This window comes from Fonticula alba, assembly GCF_000388065.1.
Source record: "Fonticula alba strain ATCC 38817 unplaced genomic scaffold supercont2.16, whole genome shotgun sequence".
Classification (NCBI taxonomy): domain Eukaryota; order Rotosphaerida; family Fonticulaceae; genus Fonticula; species Fonticula alba.
In genome coordinates this window covers 96,159-107,282 of record NW_009242986.1, presented here as the reverse complement: position 1 = coordinate 107,282, position 11,124 = coordinate 96,159, and the positions used below count along the sequence as shown (strand labels likewise).

Below are 11,124 nucleotides of genomic sequence, written 5' to 3'. Positions count from 1 at the left end.
CCCCCCCCACACGCACAGACTTCCACCATGCGCGTCGAGCTGCTCGAGTGCCTGGTCCTCTGCTTCTCCGGGCTGCCGAACACCGCCCTGTCGCCCTACCACCGGATCTCCCAGGAGCAGACGCGCATGTCCGAGCAGCTGGCCGGCCTGCGGGCGCTGGTGGCCGGGCCCGGCTCGCCGGTCAAGGTGCCGGCCACCCTGCAGGTGAGCATCAGCACCAGCTCCGTGCGCAGCGCGCTCAAGATCGCCCGGGCGTCGGTCGAGTCGACCCCGCCGCAAAACCGGCTCCTGACGCCGGCCCTGCGGCTGGCCGGGCTTCGCCTGATCGAGGCCCTGGTGTCCTGTCAATTCGTCGACCCGGCCGGGCTGCAGCAGCTGGTGGCCATCATCTTCAAGTCGCTGGAGGACGCCAGCGCCAGTGCCAGCTGCCGGCTGGCCATGTCCCACACGCTGGCCTTTGTGCTGCTGCATTTGCCGGCCTTTTCCGGGGTGGCCTCCGGGGCCGGGGTCGGTGCCGGGGGCGGCATGGCCGGCTCGCCGGCCGGCACGCCGGGCTCCGTCGCCCTGGACCCCGAGACCGGGGATGATGTCAAGCCGCATGGCGGTGCCGGCTATGCCGGCAGCCTGCCGGGTGCCGGTGCCTCTTCGATGTCCGGCAGTGGGGCCGGGCCTGGCGGGGCTTCGGCCCCGGGTGGCGGGGCCCCCGGGCCCGGGGCCACGGGCCCGGTGCCGGCCAAGTCCCTGACCTCCTCCTTCGGGTCGTTCCTCATGCGGCGGTCCGGGCCGGCCGGCGACACCGGCGCCTCGTTGGCTTCCATCGAGGCCACCCCGTCATTGGGGTTGATCAATTCGCTGTTCGCCCCGCTGGCATTGCAATTTTCCCGGGCCAACATCCCGGTGGGCCAGCGCATCGGCATCATGAATGCCTATGACCGGGTGCTGGAGCTGCTGGGCAGCCCGCACAGCCGGGCCGCCCCGCACCCGCTGCTGAGCGGCGACCAGCTCCACGCCTTTGTGGCGCACATCACCCAGCAGCTGCTGGCGCCGATTGCCGATCACCACCGGGCGGCCATCTGCGCGCAGTCGGGTGGGGCCCTGTCGCCGCGAGCCGGCGGCCCGGCCGGCACCCCGCCGCTGGCCTCGGCCAGCCTGAATGCCCCGCTCGGGGCGCAGGCCCTGTCGGTGGCGGCCACCGAGGCGGCCCTCAAGCACCCGGAGGTGCTGGTGGCCCGGTCGGCCGTTGCCTACCTCCTGTCGCGCATTGCCAAGCGCCTGGACAGCGAGGCCGGCCTGGCCGGCATGCTGCGCGTGGTGTCCCTCGAGATGGAGGCCCTGGTGGACAGCCCGCCGGAGAATGCCGGTGCCGCGGTGTCGCTGGCGGTGCTGGCGTCGCATGCCGGGCGCCTGGCCGCGTCGCTCGGCTCGGCGGCCTTCTCCACCCCGGCCGGCGGCCCGGCCGACGTGGCGGCCGGCGGGTCCGGGTCCGGGTCCGGGTCCGGGTCCGGCCCCGAGGAGACCATCGACCAGCGCATGCGCAGCCTGCTGCACTCGCCGCTGGTCCGGTGCTATGGCCATAGTGTGGACGCGGTGCGGGCGGCGGCGGCCGGCGCCTCGCGCGCCTACTTCGCGGCCTGCTTCCCGACCGGGGCCTCCGGCGCCGGGGCCCTGCTGGCGGCGGCGGTCTTTTCGGCGGTCGATGCGTCCAGCCCGCCGGAGCTGCTGGCCGCGGCCGGGGTGTCGCCGGCGGGCGCCGCCACGGCCACCGGCGCCGGTGGCAATGGCGCCGCCCGGGCGCGGCCCCTGCATGAGCTGATGCCGGCGGCCTTTGCCCCGGGCGGGGCCGTGGTCCGGAGTGTGTGGGTTCGGGGTGCGGGCGCGGCGGCGGCGGCCATGCTGGCGTCGGAAACGCCGCAGGTCCTGCTGCCGACCAGCGGCCCGGCCCTGGGGAGTGTGGCCACCGGGTCGGCCCCGGCCCCGGGGCCGGCCTTCGGGGCTGGCGGTGCCCCGCCGACCGGCCTGCAAACCGGGCTCACCTCGCTGGCCACCATGTCGGATGCGGACCTGGTGGCTTCGACGTTGGCCGGGTTTTCGTCGGCCGCGCCGGCGGCCCTGCAGGCGGCGGCCGGGATTGGCCTGCCGGCGCCGGCCGGCACCGGGCCCGGGGCGCCGGCCCCGCAAATGATGTCGTCCTCCACCTCGACGCCGGCGGCCGAGCCGGCCGGCGGGGCACTGAGCGCGGCGGCGGCCGCGGCGCCGGCCGGCTCGCTGGCGGCCTCCGGCCTGTCGCTGGCGGCCTCCGGCCTGGCGGTCCTGGGCCCGGCCTGGCTGGATGCCACCCAGGCAAATGCCTCGCTGGCGGCGACCGCCGACCGGGCCTTCGCCACTCTGCGCACCGGGGCGCTGGTCCGCCAGGCGGCCGTGTCGGCGGTCAGCTCCAACCCCTCGCTCGGGCAGTGCCTGCCGGAGTGGCTGGAATCCCAAGTGGCCCTCAGCGACATGGCCTGGCTGCTGATCGGTGCCTATTGCACGCATGGCCCGGCCCTGATGGCCCGGTGGCGGGATCCCCTGATCGAGGCCTTCACCATGGTCACCCAGCAGGGGACCTCGGCCCGGTCGCCGGTCGAGTGGCGCATGCTGCTGCGCAATTTGCAGGGCGCCCTCGGGGCCCTGGAGCGCTTTGTGGTTCACGGCTGCCTGTGGCACCTGCACCACTACCCGACGGCCTTCGGCCTGGGGTCCGGGGTGGCGGCGACGACGACGACGACGACGACGACGGGTGCCACCGGGGGCGAGTCGGCGGCCGGCGGCGCCAGCCTGCAGCTGGTGGCCCTGCGCCTGCTGTCCTACACCACGCAATTGCTGGCCTCGGCGGCCGGGGTGCCCGGGGTGCCGTTCGATGATCGGCTCATCCGGCTGCGACTGTATTCCTGCTACGCCGGGATCGGCATCGCCACCAAGGGCGGCCCGGAGTTGCTGGCCACCGCGGTGGAGGTCTTGTGCGGGTCGGAGGCGGCATTGGGCCGGTCGGCGGCCACGACGGCGGCCGCGGTGGCGGTGGCCGCCGGCACCGGGGGCGATGCCTCCGGGCCGGGCTTCGCCGGGGCCGGCTTGTCCTTGCGCTTCGGCGGGCAAACCCACCGGACCCATGCGGCGGCCACGGATGTCGACGCGGCGGCCATGCCGCTGGCGTCGGAATTCTGCTCGCAGTATGACCACCATGTGGCGGGCATTGTGGCGGCCACCCGGGGCGGGGGCGCCGCGCGCGTGGCCCTGCCCGATGACACGGATGGCGATTGCGATTTGGACGCCCTGACCCGGGCCCTGCCGGGGGCATTGGAAAATGACTTCTTCAGTGTCCTGCTGCCATGGGCGTCGTCCTTCACGTCGCTCCTGGCCCGGCCGCTGTCGGCCGATGTGGCCGTGGTCCATGCGGCGGTGCGGGCCTTTGCCCGGATGTTTGCCTGCCAAACGGAGCCGGCCCAGGTGGCCCTGCTGGGCCGGCTGGCTCACCACATGGAGGCGGCCTTCGCCGTGTTGGACCCCTTCAGCCGGAGTCTGGCCGAGTCGCGCCGGCCATTGGCTTCGACGCCGGCCGTGGACCGGGCCGTGTCGGTGCTGGTGTATGGCATGCTGGCGGTGCTGGGCATGTTGCGCTATTGCATGGCCACTCGGCACTTCCCGGCCCGGGTGGAAGCCCTGCATGTGCGCTTGCAGGGGCTCATCCTGGCGGTGCTGCAACGCGGCGCCGGGGGACCTTTCTCGTTGTTGCTGCGCACGGTGGCGGCCGAGGCCTTTGGCCGGCTGACCGCGGTGACGGCCGCGTCGCAGGTGACTGCCACCGGGGGCAGCAGTGCCGCCATCCGGACCCTGGTCAAGCATGCGATCCCGGCATCGGATGGGTTCATCCGCGCCGGCTACACCCTGGCCATTGGGTATACCCTGCGGCATGTGGGCGTCATGTCGGCCTCCTCGCACTTGCACGACACGGTGGGCATCCTCAATTCGCTGGCGTGCGATGGGGATCACCTGGTGCATGCGCATGCGTTGCATGCGCTGGCCACGGTGCTGGATGTGGCTTCGGTGGCCTTCCGGCCCTTCACGCAGGCCGTCTTGTCGTTGCTCTCGCGCCGGTACCTGGAAACCGATGGCGGTGGCGGGGACCTGTCCCTGAGCCCGATCATCCTGTCCAATCAGTCGGTCAACATTTGTGCCAGTGTCCCGGGGTCGGCCCTGTCGTCGTTGGTGGCCGGGCCCGGGGCCGGGCCCGGGGCCGGGGGCCTCTCCGGCGAGGGGTGGCTTGCCCTGCCGGCCGAGGCGTCGGCTTCCTATGGGATTCCGGTTTCCCTGGGCCGGCTGGTCAATGGGCTGGTCCTGCTGCTGGGGCCGGAGCTGGCCATGCCGGACGAGCTGGACCCCTCGGTGCGGCCCAATCGCGAGCTCATCTTCAGCATGGTCGACGAGATGCAGGTGTCGTCGGATTTGGCCGCCGCGCGGGAGGCCCTCCGGACGCGGGAGCAATTGCTGCTGTTTGCCCCGTCCTTCGCCAATGTGCCGGCCCTGGTGCCGGTGTTGCAGCAGTGCCTGGAGGTGGCGGACTTGCGCCAGGCGGCGCTGGGCTGCCTGCGTCAGCTGATCGGCCGGTCGGCCGGGGTGGTCCTCCGGTCGTCCTACTTCCTGGATGAGCAGCTGTGTCGGTTGCATGCGGCCGAGCGCCGGCCGGCGGTGCTGGCCCTCATCTCGTCGGTCCTCATGGACCTGGTGCTCGGGGCGTCGCACAGCCACGCGGCCCGGTGGGTGGGCCTCGGCATGGCGGCCTTCTCCGGCAACAGCGCCCTGGCGGGGACCATCCCGCGGCCGGGGTTCGGTGCGGCGGCGGCGGCGGCCGCTGCGGCGGCGGCTGCGGCTGCCTCCGCTTCCGGCAGCCCTTCGCTGGCCGACGCCCTGGAGGATGCCGAGCAGGATGCCAGCCCGGCAGCCGGCAGCCCGGTGGCCGTGGACTCGCGCCTGGTGCACTATCGCCTGCTGGCGCCGCTGCCCTGGCAGACCAAGGCCCTGCTGATTGACATCCTCAATTCGCTGATCATCCAGCTGTCCTCGAACCCGGTGCACTTTGATGCGGCCGGGCCGCGTGGCCCGGCCGACGCGCCGGACGCCCCGCTGGTCCACCGGCTGGCGGACTTGGTCCGGGTGGCCTTCAATGCGGCCACGTCGCAGGCGGTGCCGGCCCTGCAATCGTCCGGGCTGTCGCTGCTGGGGACCATCATCCGGTACTTTGGCCCGGTGCCGGATCCCGAGCTCGAGGGGCACTCCTTCCTGGAGCAGTATCAGGCGCAGATTTCGGCCTCCCTACGGCCGGCCTTTGTCACGCCGGTGGGCGGGGCCGCGGCGGCCGAGGGCACGGCCCCGGCGGCCGGTCGCTATTCGTACCTGGTCCGGGCCCATGCGACGGCCGTGTGCGCCGAGTATCTGGCCTCGCCGGTGCTGACCGATGCCCATGATGCGGCGCGGATGGCCGGGCTGGTGCGCCAGTGCCTGGCCCATGGCAGCAGCCTCTGGCACGAGGACGACTCGAATGTGACCGGGGCCAACATCGGCGAGCGTGCCCTGCGGGTGTCCTCGCTGGCGGCCCTGGCCACCATGTACTCGGCTTTGCGCGTGCGGCAGCTGGCGGCGCCGGCGGCGGCGGCGGCGGCGGCCGCGGCCGCGGCCCATCTCGGCGAGGACGACCTCCCGGCGCCGGCATGCGCGCCGATCGACCTGGCCGCGGTCTTCCGCTCGGCCGGGCCGACCGCCGGCAGCGGCGGCACCGTCGCCACCGCCACCGCTGCTCGGCACGCCGGCATTGCCGATGGTGCCGGCGGGTATGTGGTGGAGCTGGCACGCGAGTGGATGGCCGCCCTGCGGGCCTTGTGCCGGCGTGCGTCGGCCGGTGGCAGCCTGGCCGCCGCGCCCAGCGAGACGCTGCTGCCCTTCTACCTGAATGTGCGGCATTCGCTGGTCCGGGCGCTGTTGGCCCTGCCGGATGCGGCCCTGCTGGATGCCCTGCTGCATGTGCCGGCCGATGTGGGCCTCCCCCCGGGCGGGGGGCATCCGGCGGAGGCGGAGCAGCGCATCGCCGCGGCCAACACCGCGGCCCTGCTGGTGCTGACGGTCGACTCGCTGGTCCGGCGGGTGGCGCAGCTGGCCTCCCCGGATGCCGGGGACTCCTCCTTCGGGGGGGTGATCTCGTCGCTGGTGGCCGGGCAGTGTTCGGCCACCGGCCAGGCGGCCGGGGCCGGGGCCTCTCCCGGGGCCCGGCTGGCCTCCTTCTGCGTGTGGTCCACGGCCGGGCAGGCCCACCGGGCGGATCCCTTCTCGGTGGCTTTCGGCGATGCGGCCGGCCTGGCCGAGCTCCTGGCCAATCCCCTGTCGGTGGTGTGCTTGCGCCTGGTGGCCCGGTGCCTGGGGCTGCTGGATGAGCATCGGCCGGGGCTGAAGACCGCGGTGCCGCTGGTGCCGCCGGCCCTGCTGTTCCCCCTGTCGCATGCCCTGCGCCGGGCCATGCAGGAAGGCCTGCTGCATGTGATGCCGGCTGCCTGCCACCTGGTGCAGGCCCTGTGCGCGGTCATCCAGCCGGGGTCGCTGTTCCCGGCGGCCGCGGCCGAGGAGGCCACCGGTGGCGGGTCGGCCTCCGGCCGGACCCCGGCCCCCTTCCTGTACCGGCAGCCGGCGCATGCGCTGGCTCACATCGTGGTCGATGTGTTGATCCGGTGTGCGCCGCGGCGGTTGCCCCGCGAGTTGGGCTTCGGCGCCTCGTCGCCGGTGCTGGCCGCGGCCGACCACTACTTCCACACCTTCGGCCAGTCTTCGGTGGGCAGTGCGGCGGTGGGGGCCACCAGTGGCGGCATGGCGGCCGGTGGTGCTGGTGCTGGTGCCGGTGCCGGCGCCGGCGCCGGCGGTCCCCCGACCGGGGCCGGCGCCATGATGGCCCCCCCGGCCGGGGGGTCCTCCATGGCCATGGACCCGGCGGCCGGCGGCGGCCCCGGTGGCGAGGGGCTCGGCCCCGGTGCGGCCGGCGCGGCGGCCCCCCTCGCCGCGGGCATCTCGCCGATGGTGGCGGTGTTGAGCACGCGCGTGGCCCCGCTGGCCTTGCATGCCCTGGCGGGCTTCCTGCGTGTGGCCCTGCGTGCGGATGCGGACGCCGGGCAGCCGGCCGGCGTGCCCGGGGTCCGGGCCATGCCCATTGCGCAGCTCTTTGCGGCGGTGTGCTCGGCCATGCTGGCGGCGCCGATGTCGGCGGACCAGCCGCCGGGCAGCGGCTCGGAGGATGGCGACCTGAGTGGGGCCGGCGGCGCGGCGGCCGGCGCCGGCACTGGCATCGGGGCCATCGACCTGTCGGCCGCCGGGCCCGGGGCCGGCGCCGGGTCGGACGATGGGCACCACCACCCGGCCTCGGCCGGCGCCACCGGCGGCTGCTCCCACCTGCAGCTGGATGACGACGATTCGGAGGAGGGCCAGCGGTCGAAGCTGCCGCTGGCCCTGGCCCTGCTGGAGCTCCTGCGCCAGGACCCGGCCTCGGCGAAGCCCGCGGCGGACCCGGGGCCATCATCGTCGATCGCCCCGCCGGACGCGGCTTCGGAGCAGCCGCAGCATCTGCCGGGGTCCATCGCCCTGCTGGTGGTGCACGCGCTGTTGACGTCGCCCTATTCGGCCATCGCCCCGTCGGTGCGCTACTCGAGCCTGATTGTGTCGGCCCTGCCGCAGGCCTTCGGCCCGGGGCGCGAGTCCGATGCCCCGGCGGCGGCCGGCGGCCCGTCTCCTTGCTCCTCTTCACAGTCGCCGGCTGGCGAGTCGGCAGCGGCCGGCCTGATGCCGGCCCCCGGCCAGGTGTGGGACTTCCTGGTGGGCCGGCTGGCCGAGGTTGGCGTCAGCCCGGCCTACTCGTCGTGCGCGCAGTTGACCGCCCTGCGGTGCTCGCGCACGCTGCTGTCGCTGGCGGTGGCCGCGGCGGCCGACCTGCACACGGCCGACGACCCGCGCCTCTGCCTGGCGAAGGACATCCTGACGGCGGTGGTGCCGCGGGTGGTGGCCTCGCTGGCCAGCGATGCGTCGGCCCTGGCGGCCGCGGTGGCCGCCGGGCCGGCCCAGCCGGATGCCGGCCCGGCGGCCACCACCGGGCGCCTCTACCCGCCGGCCCTGCTGCAGGAGGCCCTGCGCCTGTTGGTCAGCGTGCTGTCGGTGTCGGTGGCGCTGGATGGCATCACCCGGCCGCTGGCGGACTTGCCGGGCCCCGGTGACGGGGAGTCGGTGGCCGGGCAGTTGCACTGGCCCTCCACGGCCACCAGCATGCAGCTGATTGCCGCGGTCCATGCGGCCTGGATGTTCGAGCCGGGCCCCGGCGGCGGGGCGGCGGTTGTCCCGCCGGAGAGCGACATCGCCGCGGACTCGCTGCTGCAGGCCGGTCTCCTGGCTCCGGCGGCCTTCCGGTCCAGCATCGAGCCCTGGCGGTCGCGCGTGGACCCGGCCCTGTTGCGCGTGGCCCAGCGCCAGAACCCCACCTATCACCAGTCGACCGGGGCGTCGGCGTCGGCGTCGGCGTCGGCGTCGGCGACCGGGCAGTCGTCCTCGTCGTCGTCGCATGCCTCGCGCGCGGCTGCCTCCCAGTCGAAGCTGCGCATGGATTTCAGTGACTTCTGAGAGTGCGCGCACATGGTCCGGCGGCCGGTCTCCCGTGTGCCGGTCGGCCGGTTTGTGGGGCTGTGTCCCCTCCGGTCGTTCTCTCCCCCTTCTCCCCCCCCCCCCCCCCCCCTGCTGCCACCCTCGAAGGGGTGGCCCTGCTTCTCCTTGTCTTGCTCTCTCTCTCTCTCTCTCTCTCTCTCTCTCTCCCCCCCCTGGCCACGGCCGTGGACGGGCGACCGGGGGGCGGCCATGCTCTGTGGCTGCCTGCCTGTTTTTCCGATCCATCGTTCTCTGTGCCTCTCTCCGCCCTTTTTACTAGAAACACCCCTATTTTCCCCTGTGTTCCGTGTTTTTCTTCCTTTGCCCGCCCCCTCGCTCCCCGCTGCTTGTTTTTGCTCGGCCTGTCTGCACATGCACACTGGCGTGCGCACACACACACACACACACACACACAGCCACACGCCTTTTTTTTTCTCGCCCGGCGAAGGTGCCCTTCTCGTTCGCGCTACTTTCATCGTCTTTCGATGGACATGCTCGCGGGGGAATCCAAAAGACCCACCCCCCACGCGAGACACCGGTGTATTGGATATGTTACATACAATCCCCGCGCACGGGGAGAGGAGGGCGAGGGAGCAACAGGAGGAAGAGAGGGGCGGATGTGGGGTCACAGCCACACGGCCGCCCGGCGTCTTAGACCATGGTGACGAACTCCTCGGCGGCGGTCGGGTGGACGGCCACGGTGTCGTCGAACTGCTGCTTGGTGGCACCCATGCGGACGGCCACGCCGAAGCCCTGGATCATCTCGTCGGCGCCGCGGCCGATCACATGCAGACCGAGGATCTTCTCCTGCGGGCCGAGGCACACCATCTTCATGGCGGTCTTGGTCTTGAAGGAGGAAACCGCGTGGTACATGTTGGTGAACTGCGTGGTGCACACAGTGCGCGCGCAGGGAGCGGAGCGAGGAGGGAGCCCCCGAGGTGCGGGGGGAAGGGTCAGTGTCCGGAAGCCGGGGGGGGGGGGGGGGGGAAGGGAGCGGAGGCGAGCCGAGCCGAGCCACGACGCACCGTGCTGGTGTACACCTTGATGTTCTTGGCGCCATACTTCTCGCGGGCCTCCTCCTCGGTGAGGCCGACCGTGCCGCAGGGCGGGTGGCTGAAGACCACCGTGGTGATGGGGGCATCGTAGTCCAGGTGGCTGTCCGGGAAGCCGGCAAACAGGCGCATGGCCAGGCGCCGGCCGGCGGCGATGGCCACCGGGGTCAGCTCGGCCTTGCCGCACACGTCGCCCAGGGCGTAGACATTCTCGGTGGAGGTGTTCTGGTACCGGTCCACCTGGATGTACCCCTGGCGGGTGGTGACCACGCCGGCGCGGTCCAGGTGCAGGCCCTCGGTGCGGGGCACGCGGCCGGTGACCATGACCACCTGGTCGAAGGGGCCCTCCTCCGGCAGGTCGATGGCCTCGGTCGGGGCGTCGGGGTCGGGGGTGGCGTCGGCGGTCAGGGTGTCCGGGGTGGTCACCTGGCGCAGGCTGACATACAGCTCGCCGGTGGCCGGGTCCTTGCGCACGCCGGTGACCGTGGTGTAGGCCCGGATGTTGATGTTGGAGTTGCGCATCTCCTCCAGCAGGGTCCGGCGCAGGAGGTCATCGAAGCCACGCAGCGGCGCCGCACCGCGCAGGTACATGGTGGTGTCGGAGCCCAGCTGGTTGAAGACACCGGCGAACTCGGTGCCGATGTACCCGGCGCCGACGATGGCCACCCGGCGGGGGAGGTCCTCCAGCTGGAAGAACCCATCGCTGTCGATGGTGTGCTCGATGCCGGGGATCTTGGGGATGTTGGGGGTGGAGCCTGGCGAAGAGGAGGCACGCCGCCGGGCGGGGGGAGAGGGCGGGGGGTGTCAGTGGGCGCAAGTACACCGGGGCCGGGGGGCGCGCCAGGGGGCCGCCGGGCCAGGGGGAGACCGGGCACAGGGCGCAGGGTGCGTACCCGGGGCGATGAGGATGTGCTGGGCGGTGATCTGCCGGGTGGTGGCAGGGGTGTCGCCATCGGCCGGGATGGCCACGCTCACGGTCTTGGCATCGATGAAGGAGGCATGGCCGAGGACCCAGTCCACCGAGTCGCGGTTGAGGTTGTTGTTGTAGATGGTGTTCAGCCGGGCGACGTAGGCATCGCGGGCGCGCTTCAGGTGCTGCCAGTCGAAGTGGACCTGCTTGGAGCCGGGGTTGGCCTCGTCCGAGGACCGGCCGACGTCGGCGTGCAGGTTCTTGCCGAACCCATAGTCGCGGGCGTCATTGCGCAGGGTGTCGGCGATGGAGGCCGCGTTGAACATGACCTTCTTGGGGACGCAGCCGACATTGACCTGTGGCAGGCGGGACCGGCGGGGGGGGGGGGGGGGGGAGGGGGGGGAAGGGGGGGGGGGGGGGGGGGGTAAGGAGGCAGGGGCGAGGAACCGGTGTGAGAGGAGGGGG

At 73.1% G+C, this 11,124-nt stretch overlaps 2 protein-coding genes across 2 annotated transcripts; one reads left to right on the top strand and one right to left on the bottom strand.

Moving 5' to 3' along the window:
- Positions 1-27: 27 nt before the first annotated feature.
- H696_05975 (hypothetical protein) lies at positions 28-8,676 on the top strand (the record flags this gene model as incomplete). The annotated part of the gene is made up of 1 exon (XM_009499743.1): positions 28-8,676. The coding sequence occupies one exon, from the start codon at positions 28-30 to the stop codon at positions 8,674-8,676; it is 8,649 nt and encodes a 2,882-aa protein (XP_009498018.1).
- A 672-nt stretch (positions 8,677-9,348) lies between these two features.
- Positions 9,349-10,985, bottom strand: H696_05974 (hypothetical protein; the record flags this gene model as incomplete). Its single annotated transcript, XM_009499742.1, has 4 exons — positions 9,349-9,579; positions 9,723-10,115; positions 10,191-10,504; positions 10,643-10,985. The coding sequence occupies 4 exons, from the start codon at positions 10,983-10,985 to the stop codon at positions 9,349-9,351; spliced, it is 1,281 nt and encodes a 426-aa protein (XP_009498017.1).
- Between the last annotated feature and the right edge of the window lie 139 nt (positions 10,986-11,124).